The sequence below is a fragment of the Pelobates fuscus genome, chromosome 5, assembly GCF_036172605.1.
Source record: "Pelobates fuscus isolate aPelFus1 chromosome 5, aPelFus1.pri, whole genome shotgun sequence".
Classification (NCBI taxonomy): Eukaryota; Metazoa; Chordata; class Amphibia; order Anura; family Pelobatidae; genus Pelobates; species Pelobates fuscus.
The window spans coordinates 376,173,763-376,185,822 of record NC_086321.1 but is presented as its reverse complement, the minus strand read 5'-3'; the positions used below and the strand labels follow the sequence as shown (position 1 = coordinate 376,185,822).

At 44.4% G+C, this 12,060-nt stretch overlaps 1 protein-coding gene across 1 annotated transcript in view; it reads left to right on the top strand.

The window, feature by feature from the left end:
* The window catches only part of TUSC3 (tumor suppressor candidate 3), a 47,554-nt gene extending 35,817 nt beyond the window's left edge, over positions 1-11,737 (top strand). The window contains exons 7-10 of the mRNA XM_063453426.1: positions 886-949; positions 2,503-2,577; positions 3,413-3,503; positions 10,623-11,737. Of these exons, the coding sequence (XP_063309496.1) occupies positions 886-949; positions 2,503-2,577; positions 3,413-3,503; positions 10,623-10,638 (246 nt within the window). The 3' untranslated portion in view covers positions 10,639-11,737. The remainder of the gene's footprint in view (positions 1-885; positions 950-2,502; positions 2,578-3,412; positions 3,504-10,622) is intronic.
* Positions 11,738-12,060: the final 323 nt, after the last annotated feature.

Genomic DNA, 12,060 nt, shown 5'->3' with positions numbered 1-12,060 from the left:
AAATAGCATACACCTCAGCCATAGAAGGCACAGAGCCATCAGTCAACCAAATAACATACACCTCAGCCATAGAAGGCACAGAGCCATCAGTCAACCGAATAACATACACCTCAGCCGTAGAAGGCACAGAGCCATCAGTCACACAAATAACATACACCTCAGCCATAGAAGGCACAGAGCGATCAGTCAACTAAATAGCACACACCTGAGCCATAGCAGGCACACAGAAGCCATCGGTTGTCCACACACCATTCTTCGTACCACTAGCAAACATGCAGCAGCCATCAGTTTTAAGGGACTCTCCAGTGCCAGGAAAACAAACCCATTTTTCTTGCACTGGAGAATCCTGGGTTGCCCCCCTCCCTCCTGCCCCCTACCCCACAGGGTTAAAACCCCTTCAAGCACTTATCTTTATCCAATGCCGTCGGCGCTTTTTCAGGCTCCGCCCACACTCCTCCCCTGCCGACGTCAGCCAGCGGGGGAGACCTAATGCGCATGCGCAGCAATGGCCGTGCGCGCATTAGACCTCCCCATAGGAAAGCACTATTCGATGCTTTCCTATGGGGAAATTCTGACGCTGGAGGTCCGTGAGGACGTCCAGCATCAGATAACGGAACCAAAAGTCAGTTAGGATTCTGGAAGCGCCCCCAGTCTCACTTCCAGTGGCACTTTACATTGCAGCACTAAGTGCAATAGGGAGAAAGCACTCAGACCACTTAAATTAGCTGAAGTGGTCTGGCTGCCCGGAGGGTCCCTATAATATAGTTTATTCTCTTCAGCCGAGTTTTTAAACTATATTTATCCTTGTTGCTTTGTAAATGCTTACAGTTGTTGAAATCTATTTTATTAAAAGTAACAGAATATCATGTTTATTCTTCTCTTCAGAGCTACATTCATGGAAGCAGCCAAGCCCAGTTCGTGGCAGAATCCCACATTATTCTCTTACTGAGTATCCTTTTCAGATGAATCTAGCTGAAATAAATGGCATATGAAATGGGTATAAAGGGTTCTATGGAAACATAGATGCTTGGTATTGCACTTGGTAGCAACAATATTGTTTATGGTTTTGACATATATATATATTTGAATACTTTTTATTTGTGTGGTTGAGCTTTGTTTTGAATCAGTGTTGTATTTTGACCAACATAAGTAACAGTTTTCCCGTGAAGGAGAAGAAGTATGGACACAGTGTAAATCAGAAAGTCTTCCCTCGCAGGGGAGGATACTGTAAATCTCAATTTATGTAAGGATGCATTCATAGATAACATGTAACAGAGAGTAAAAAGTTGTATGAGGCACGGACGTCTAAAGTGATGCTATGTAGCACAAACAGTGGTAGAGGGTAACTGCCCTACCGCCGTATGGCTCAGGAAAAATCACCATGAAAGATAGGGCTTTGTCATAGTATGCTCCTCTCCATCCCGGGGCTATGGCGTGTCCGAGTGGTGTCAGTGGTTTGAGGTAGGGTAAATTGGAATGTGGGTCAGACTGAGCCAGAGCGAGAAGGAGACGCGATAAAAAAAGGGGGTGTCGTTAAGATTTGTTAATGTGTGCCACAGAAATGATGGATTGAAACAAGCCTCCTGACAGCCCATTAAACACAAGGTTCTTCCAATATTCTTGAATAACTAGAAGAAATTTTTAATTATTCAGAATATGCATCACTGTGAAAATAGAATAAATAAATAAAGGAAAAAAATGAAAATACAATAAAGAAAAAAGAAGAAATTTGTAACAAGAAATTCCATTGGACTTTTTACATTATAAGACGGTCATCATCGGCATAAGAGGTGATAGGATGGGACACCTTCTAATGTTTGGTGATTAACATGACTAACAGGGTTATTTACTGTCAGGAATTCAAAATGAATTTTAAAATTTAGGCTAAAATAACCAATTTAGACAAATAGTTCAACCCAAATGTGAGTTCAGTTAGGCTATTTCGGTCATTTGACATAGAGCAAGCATTATAAACCCAGTGAGAGTCCAAAGTAATGATTTTACCATCTTACAGAAGGGATATTTAGACTGTTACAGGTATATCCACAATTACGTATTTTTATAACATTCATCTCAATGATATGGTAACAAAACTGATTGCCAAAAATATTTTGCTCCAAACCTTTTATTATAAATATTTACACACTATATGTCGATATAGTCCTTAGATCAGTGGTAATGTCAACCAAGAATCCCAGGTTCAATCCTGGTCAGAGCACCTCACCAGTAAGTGTCCCTAACAATATATATACAGCAACCTCGCATGGTCATAGATTGTAAGCTGATGTGAGCAGAGCATTCTTCATTTCTAAATATCCCCTTTCTATAATTGTAAAGCGCTCTGGAATATGAGCGCTCTAAAGAATTGGCACTGTTACTGATAATAATATAGCACTCTGACACATTCTTCATTCTATAAAGTAAGGTAAAGTTCTGCTAGACAATATTGAAATCTGATAGTAATGTATGCACAGTGTCACCCTTCCTTAGCGACAATTACAGATGCGGCTATCACAATGGGAATGGTTCTCTTAAATGAAGCAGCAACGTCAAAAGGTGATGTTGGAAAAAGACGAAGTAAGTCAAAATTTTTCAATTCAACCAAAAAACGTAAAGTTTAGTCCTATTGTACGTTAATCATAATAAGAATAGCACTTGTCTGTGATAGCATTTGTCAAAGTGTATTGGTGTGAGAATTGCAATAACCCACAACACAGAACTTTAGAATTAGAGAATACAGTATGGGATGTACTAACGGTCCTTAGAGTGGCCCGGGGTAACACAAGAATATAACAAAAATTGTACACGGAAACAAGACAAGGTCAGGATTATGGAGAAACAAACCAGAGACAGAGATACTCAGCCTCAATGAAACAATAAAAACCAAAGAAAAAAAATTACCTGCGCACTTTCCCAGATCCCTATGTATATTTAAATAACAGGTTTTTAGTATCAACCCTTAAGTGGGTCCTGCACTAACAGTTCACCTTGCTTCCTTCTGCTTCAGGTAAAAAAAATCTCTCTAAAGAGACAGAGAGGGGCAGCACTGCGACGTGGCTGTGCAATACTGATATGTGCTATGGTTGTTGCTGCCACCCAGGAGTAATGGGAGTTTGAGCGCAGGACTTGTTTTTTTTGTATTTGGATTCCCTTTTGTATCACACAGCTATGTTACAATGCTGCCACCCACCCCATGTGTTCCCTATTAAGGTTAATAAATATGTAGGGGTTTCTCTCTCATTAGAGATACCTGATACACTTTACCTGAAGCAGAAATATGTTATTTTGTTTATTATGTACTATTTTATTATTATATTTTGTTATTATATTATAATTATAATAAATACTGTTATTATGGTATATATTGTTTTACCAACGTTTATAAACGTTGACAAATTCTCTCTTTTTCCAGTTATATGTCTAGTCGGATTGGGCCTTGTCGTGTTTTTTTTTAGTTTTCTTCTCTCAATCTTCAGATCAAAATACCACGGATATCCGTACAGGTGCGGTAAGCTATTCTCAATGATTTAGCCTGTTTGCGTTTTAGCCGTTCTATCCCATTATCCTGACATTGCTCATTTTCTGCATTTGCATTAAAAAATAATTTCCATCACACTGGATTTAGTTAATTCCATGTATCATGCCAAGCAACATATAGTTTAGGGGTGAGGATTACCAGATTGGGCCATGGACAGGGCATTTCTGGACATCCCTGCTTGAACTTAGATGGATAAAAGAAATAACAGAAAAATGTATTGTTACGACACTCACCGCCTGGGGAATGAAGCCGCCGTTTAGTCAATAATCCCCTTTCTCCAGAAATGCAATTCCAGTATAACCGATCATAAAACTCCCGAACGGAGCATACGAATGCGGTAACTCCCGATCAGCAATTCATCCGAAATCCTTCCACAGCTAGAAATAAACGAAAACGCTGTCCCAATAGTCAATCCCTCCACAAACGAGACAAAGCTCCGTTTTGAAGGTCAAGCAGTAATGTGTTTAATGGGGGCTACCTGCCCAGTATTTATGCAGGTCTCCACCAGGTAGACACTCCCCTAGGGGACCTGGTGGAAGACTGTAAAACATTTGAGACAGTAGCCAATCACAGTGGCTATAACACAAGCCTTTCCCATTTTACCCATAATACATCTTTTCCTATCCCGGAGATAATTAGAGAGAAACCTAATTAACTCAGAGGATAGGAACCATCGCCATTTTAAAATCAAACACAAAAAATGCAATAAAATACATAAAATCAAAAGTACCGAATATATAGTGTTCGTGCAACGTATCCCCAGATAGCCTGGATCTGAGGGCATATTCCTACCGAATAGCGCTCAGGTCCGATGTACACAGTCCAATCGCCATGGAGTCAAAGTCTCTCATAAGTCCTTCGGTATACGAATGACTCCATGGGACGGCTATCTGGGTAAGTTCATACGGATGAAAGAAACTCCCGAACGGAACAGTGTTCGTATGCCTCCAAGGGAATAGAAGGGGAGACGGCCGTCTCTAGCGGTGTTCGGTAGATAAAGAGTCCGTTTTTAGATCCATGGGTTTTGCACCGAACACCGCTGATTCGCCTCGTGTCCAAAATGGTCGCCGCCTCGTGTTCGGCATGCGAACGACGACCACCCATACGGATGGAATGGAGAGGTGTTTGCGGTTAACCACAACGTTCTAATTTGTGGTCAAGGTGTTAATGAGCCGCACACTCCTCTCCTGGGTGGCCGATGTTCGGTAGTTTCAATCGGTACTTTAGAAAACGTACGAACAAAAGCATACGGACAGGAAATCCATGAATCCAATGCAAACAGACGAACCAGCAATACAGGTCTATGCAGCAGGGTTCGTCATACGGCTCCCCCCTTGTGGAACACTCCGGCAGACCCGGCTTGGCCCTTTAGCGGGTCAACTTGGGGATGACCGGACTAGGAGGTAGCAAGAACGTCGGTTTGCCGTGATAATCCATCTGCATTCCCATTCTGCTTACCGGGTCGGTAGCTGATGGTGAAGTTATATGGTTGTAAGGCTAAACTCCACCGCAGCAGTCTACCATTGTCTCCTGAGACCCGGTTAAGCCAGACAAGGGGATTGTGGTCCGTGATAAGGGAAAATTCCTGTCCATACAAATAGGGACTCAATTTTTTCAATGCCCAGACCAGGGCCAAACATTCTTTCTCCACTGCCGCATAACTCACTTCCCGGGGTAACAGCTTTCGACTGAGATATGCGACAGGGTGTTCTCCTCCATCCTCCCCGACCTGGCTTAGCACAGCCCCCAGTCCATACATGGAAGCATCTGTATGGACGAGAAAACGTTTGTTAGGAACTGGGGCAGCCAGGACAGGGGCATTCACGAGAGCCTGCTTAAGTGCTTGAAACGCAGCTTCACAAGCTGGAGACCACAGGACCTGTTTAGGGAGGTTTTTCTTGGTCAGGTCTGTCAGGGGTTTAGCTATAGAGCTGTAGTCGGGGACAAAGCGTCTATAATACCCTGCTGTCCCTAGGAAGGCCAATACTTGGGTCTTAGTGATAGGTGTGGGCCAGTTCGCTACTGCCTCTATCTTGGCTGGCTCTGGTCTCTGGCTCCCACACCCCACCCTGTGACCCAGGTATTGTACCTCAGCCATGCCTAGATGACACTTCTCTGGCTTCAATGTCAGGCCAGCGGCCCGAATTTTATCCAGTACTACCCCTACGTGCACCAGGTGTTCCTCCCAGGACCCACTGTAGATCGCAATATCATCCAGGTATGCACAAGCAAATTCCTGGAATCCATCAAGGAGCCTGTCCACCATACGTTGGAAGGTAGCTGGGGCATTCTTCATCCCAAATGGCATAACCTTAAATTGGTATAAGCCAAATGGGGTGACGAAGGCCGACTTGGGGATAGCGTCCTTGGCCAGGGGAATCTGCCACTAGCCCTTACACAGGTCTATGGTGGTCAGATAGCGTCCCCTGGCAATGCGATCTAACAACTCGTCTACCCGGGGCATCGGGTAGGCGTCAGTGGTGGTCCGCTCGTTGAGCCTCCTGTAGTCCACACAGAACCGGGTGGTCCCATCTTTCTTAGGCACCAGGACTACAGGGGAGGCCCAAGGGCTATCGGAGTGCTCGATGACCCCAAGCTGGGTCATCTCCTCTATCTCCTTCCGCATTCCTTCTCGGACTGCTTCAGGGATATGGTAAGGGGGCTGTCGCAGGGGGTTCTGTCCAGGGGTCTCTACCTTATGTACAGCTAGGGTAGTGTAGCCGGGTTCTTGGGAGAACGTCGCCTGCTTCTCCCACAGAAGCTGTTTCACCTGTCCTTTCTCTGCGGGGCTTAACCTATCCCCTAGCTGTACAAGATTAGTCAGATCCGTCTGGGAACCTCTTGCTAATAAGTCGGGTAAGGGTAAGCTTTCGGTATCGTCTGCAGCGGGGGCACATACTGCAGCTACATCCTCAGGTCGTTCCTGATACTCCTTTAGCATGTTCACATGAAAGGATCGCTGGATCCTGTCATCTGAACAGCTGGCTATAAGGTAGGTAGTATCACACACCTGAGCTAACACTTTATACGGGCCCTGCCAAGATGCCTGCATCTTGTTCGCCTTCACAGGTTTGAGCACTAGCACCTTCTGCCCAACCTGGAATACTCGCTGCCGGGCACCCCGATCGTACCATTCCCTCTGTCTCCCCTGGGCCACCTGGAGGTTCTCTCTTACCATCAGAGACAGTTTCTCCATGCGGTCCCGAAGTTCCAGAACATATGGCACTATGGGGGTCCCTTCCTGCTCCGTCTCCCCCTCCCAGTGGCCTCTAATGAGAGCCAAAAAAAGTTCTGCATAATCCTATGGCCTGTGCGGCGGGACCCTAGATGTCCGGCTAGCGGAACATCATGCCCTATCCGCAGAATCTCCTGCCGGTATTTCGCGGGCACTACCAGCTGTCGATTCGGCGGAGGGGCAACACTTTTCTGGGACGGCTTAGGGATCCGATATAACCTGTCCCCCACCCACTCATACCGCTCCCCCTCTGCTCCTTCTTCTCCAGTGTCTGCTCTGCCCCTATACCTCTGGAGAGATGGATCCGTCTGGGTTTCCCTCCCGAACTCCTCTGGGGAATCCCAACTAGCTAAAGTCTGCCCTGGGGTGTCAGTCGGGGAATCGGTTCTTACCTGGGTCTCAGCAGCAGGTGGGCCGGTTCCAGCAGCACGGGTCTGAGCACGGGTAGTCACTGGATTGGCTTCGGCAGGTCCCATGGAAGCATAGGCCGAAATCAGAGGGGCCAAATCATTTCCCAGCAAAACATCAGCAGGCAAGTCCTTCATAACCCCCACATTCACATGTCCAGCTCCCACTCCCCAGTCCAAATGAACCCGGGCAACAGGCAGGCGGAACACGGCGCCTCCTGCCACCCTTACTGCTACAGTATTCCCGGTATGTTGGTGTTCCGAAACCAGGTTCTTTTGGAGCAGGGTCATAGTAGCTCCAGTGTCTCTAAGACCAGTGACCACTTTCCCATTCAGCTTAACGGTCTGCCTGTGGTGTTGGCGGTTGTCCTGCTGAGCTGCTTGTACTGGGTCTGCTTTGTGAAGGAAACCCCAAAACTCCTCCTGCTCAAGGCAGTGAGCAGAAGGCTGAGGTGACTGCTGGGCTCCGCCGGCTGGTTTTCTCCAGGACTGTGCTTGGTTGGCACTGTTTAAGGGGCATTCTGGTCGTTTATGCCCCATCTGCTTGCATCCATAGCACTGGATCTGGTTGGAGTAACCCCGGTTGTTGAATCGGGCTGACTGCCCATGGTTGGTTGCTGGCGGCATAGTGGGGGTACGTTGTGCTGGGGGGTGATATACATTGGTGGTTGGAGGTGCTGCCGGTTTGTACTCCACTCGGGCAGGGACCTTGGCTGCTGTCTGATCTAGCTTACGTGCATCAGTGTATTCGTCGGCCAGACGAGCAGCTTCATGGAAGGTAGCGGGTTTACGGTCCCTGACCCACTCACGAACTCCTGCAGGTAACTTGTCAAAGCAATGTTCTAGCAGGAACACTTGCAGCACCTCTTCCCCTGTGACCGCTCGGCACCCTGTCATCCAGTGGGCTGCCGTGCGGTGTACCCGGCATGCCCATTCCACATAGGAATCACCAGCCTGTTTATTAGTGTCCAGGAATCGCCTCAGGCGTAACAGCGTACCGGGCCAAAAGGGCATCTTTTACTGCCCGGTAGCTAGTGAGTTCCTTCTCTGGGATGGCCCGAAAAGCTTCACTGGCCTGGCCGGATAATTTCCCAGAGAGGATAGGAACCCATTCTTCTGCGGGCACCTGGTGTAAGGCACACTGTCGTTCAAAGTCCGCCAGGAACCCGTCTATCTCTCCTTCAGTCTCAATAAAACTTCTAAAAGCAGCAAATGGTACCTTTTTCTTTCCATTATTATTATGGGGTACCTCTGCTGCTGCAGCTCCTCTCCTCTGGAGCGCCTGTTGTGCTGTCACTGCGGCTTGTACTTGCACCACAATATCCGCTGCAGGGTTGGGGCCAAAGTGTGCCAGCCTTATCTGAACTGCCCGGTTAAATGCTATCTCCTCGGGTGTTAAGTCCAGCAGGCCCGGCACATTAGCTATCTCCATTCCCTGTGCCGTATCCATCTCTACCAATATAGCAATAATCTCTCTTTTCTTGAGATTGCTCGCTGATCGTCCTCTGCGCTCCAAAATGTCTTTAAGGGTAGCACGCCTTAATTCCTCATATTGCATTTCCAATCCGGGGTGTGTAGCTGGCCTTCAGGGCGGTGGGATTCATCCCGTCGCTTGCCACCAATTGTTACGACACTCACCGCCTGGGGAATGAAGCCGCCGTTTAGTCGATAATCCCCTTTCTCCAGAAATGCAATTCCAGTATAACCGATCATAAAACTCCCGAACGGAGCATACGAATGCGGTAACTCCCGATCAGCAATTCATCCGAAATCCTTCCACAGCTAGAAATAAACGAAAACGCTGTCCCAATAGTCAATCCCTCCACAAACGAGACAAAGCTCCGTTTTGAAGGTCAAGCAGTAATGTGTTTAATGGGGGCTACCTGCCCAGTATTTATGCAGGTCTCCACCAGGTAGACACTCTACTAGGGGACCTGGTGGAAGACTGTAAAACATTTGAGACAGTAGCCAATCACAGTGGCTATAACACAAGCCCTTCCCATTTTACCCATAATACATCTTTTCCTATCCCGGAGATAATTAGAGAGAAACCTAATTAACTCCGAGGATAGGAACCATCGCCATTTTAAAATCAAACACAAAAAATGCAATAAAATACATAAAATCAAAAGTACCGAATATATAGTGTTCGTGCAACGTATCCCCAGATAGCCTGGATCTGAGGGCATATTCCTACCGAATAGCGCTCAGGTCCGATGTACACAGTCCAATCGCCATGGAGTCAAAGTCTCTCATAAGTCCTTCGGTATACGAATGACTCCATGGGACGGCTATCTGGGTAAGTTCATACGGATGAAAGAAACTCCCGAACGGAACAGTGTTCGTATGCCTCCAAGGGAATAGAAGGGGAGACGGCCGTCTCTAGCGGTGTTCGGTAGATAAAGAGTCCGTTTTTAGATCCATGGGTTTTGCACCGAACACCGCTGATTCGCCTCGTGTCCAAAATGGCCGCCGCCTCGTGTTCGGCATACGAACGACGACCACCCGTACGGATGGAATGGAGAGGTGTTTGCGGTTAACCACAACGTTCTAATTTGTGGTCAAGGTGTTAATGAGCCGCACACTCCTCTCCTGGGTGGCCGATGTTCGGTAGTTTCAATCGGTACTTTAGAAAACGTACGAACAAAAGCATACGGACAGGAAATCCATGAATCCAATGCAAACAGACGAACCAGCAATACAGGTCTATGCAGCAGGGTTCGTCACATGTATTTAGTGCAATAAACTGTATGAGAAAAGGTTTGATAAAGACGTGTAGGTCTGCTCTGTGTTGTGCTTTTGCTTGGCCAACATTACAAAGATTGTTAAAGGGAAACTCTAATGTTAGAAATACAAAAATTTTTCTTTCTAACGTTAGAGTTTTTTCTGACTCATGCCTTCCCTTAAAAATAAAGCCAGTTTACTCACCTTTATGATGGTGATCCCTGCCAGTCCAACACTTCTCTGTAGAGAAGCATTGTAGGGCTTACTTACTGTACATGCGCGTCAGTCTACGTTTCCTCATTAAAATCCATTATTCCAATTCTTTATGGTACCAGTGAAAGTTGGTACTAGTGAAAGTTGGTCCTACAAAGATTGCAGGTCCAGAACAGGAAGTGTCATAATAGGAAGGTGTCTTGAGGGATAAATATAAACATTGCCTTTTCTCAGAAAAGGGATTGTTTACAGTGCTGAGACTGCTATTGACGTCTGAAGCATCATTAATATTTGGTAGCTAAAGAAATAATGAATTAGTAATTATTAATCCTTGTACAATATTAATTCACTTGATTTGCTTATCATATTTTGTATCGTTACTGTACTCTGATTGCTTGTTTTAATGAAGGAATATTTAAAAAATGAATTATTCTGTCTATGTATCTATCTATCTATCTATTGATTGATCAATCATTGCTTATAATATCCCCCTTTTTTGTTACAGTTTTCTAATCAAGTGAAATTCACAAGAATTCTGGTGATGTAGAAAACTATGCTTTTTGTCAGTATTCGAAGGCATGTTCGTTTGTGACTTTGCTGTTAGTTTATGCGTTAGATTTCACTGTTGTAACGTATTAAAGGGGTACTCCGAGGTAGTTTGATCCATGTTGTTTGAAACAAATGATATTAAACATTTATTAAAACATATTTGTAAAATAATCCGAACATGCAAATTAAAAAATATACCCACTAGTAAAGTCCTGAAATATTGACCCTCTCATTCTGGTCCGTGCAGTGTGACATGTTAGACATGTTTAATGGTTGTTTAACTCTTTGCAGAGTTTAGAAGTGCGATAGTGACAGTCTGACCACAACCTCAGGTCTGCTCAAAACAAGGGTTTCTAGAACTTATAGTTCATCTGTCAGTTTTCTACTTGTGAAGACTGTTAAGTAAACTTTAACTCCCAGACGAATTTGCTGTTAAATCGGAGAAACACTGTATTGAAAATGGGAGAGACAGATATAGGTTGTGTTTGACATCATGTGCACAGGTTCAGTATTTAGCAAGATGGAAGTATTTTGGAACAGAGGAGATGGGACATGGGATGCAGAGCAAAATCAATATATATATATTTTTCAGAAAAATCTGTTCATAAATTTGAAATAACTAATTATTTCGATCAAAAGCTATAAAGTTCAAAAAAGTTGCGTTGGTGTCTAGAGTGTCCCTTTAATTTCAGTTTTGTTGCATTCACTGGAATTGTACTGTAAAATGAAATGTGATATTTATAAAACATACTTTATTCTTGTAGGAAGTAATTCAGCTTTTTAATAATTGTACCACTACGAAACATTTTACCTCTTAGATTTTTTTCTAATTTGATCTCGAATCCAATCACTGTTTACAGTGGAGACCCCCATGGATATTTACTGTGTTCTGTAATTTTATAATCTTATTATTTGCTAATTTAAAATCCTTATAAATTTGAATAGTTTACAAATATATGTGAGTCACTGTATGCCCAATTATCTAGAAATTAGTATTTCGTAATGATGACACTTAAAATGCAGCTACTATGTTTTGTTTTTGTTTTGGCATAATAAAATTATTGATCAAAATTTGGCTATTTGTCATATTTGGTGTTATTTGTTAATGCAAAATGTTTTTAAGTTATTGGTAAAGCAACACAGGAACAACTCAAAATCATGCTGTCACTTCGTAATCATGGGTTTTATTGTCAGGCAGAAATATCCAAACATTAATTGGCGGCTTATCCTGTTATATTGACATGATCTATGGAGGGGGTCAGTTACCAGTAAAGTTACGTAATACGATCTTTGAAAGTTCTGATAGAGTCTAAGATAGCCGTCAGATCTAACGTCCAGAAAATAAAACTATTGGCAGCCAAATAAATATAAATATTGTAGAGCTTCTCTTCCAC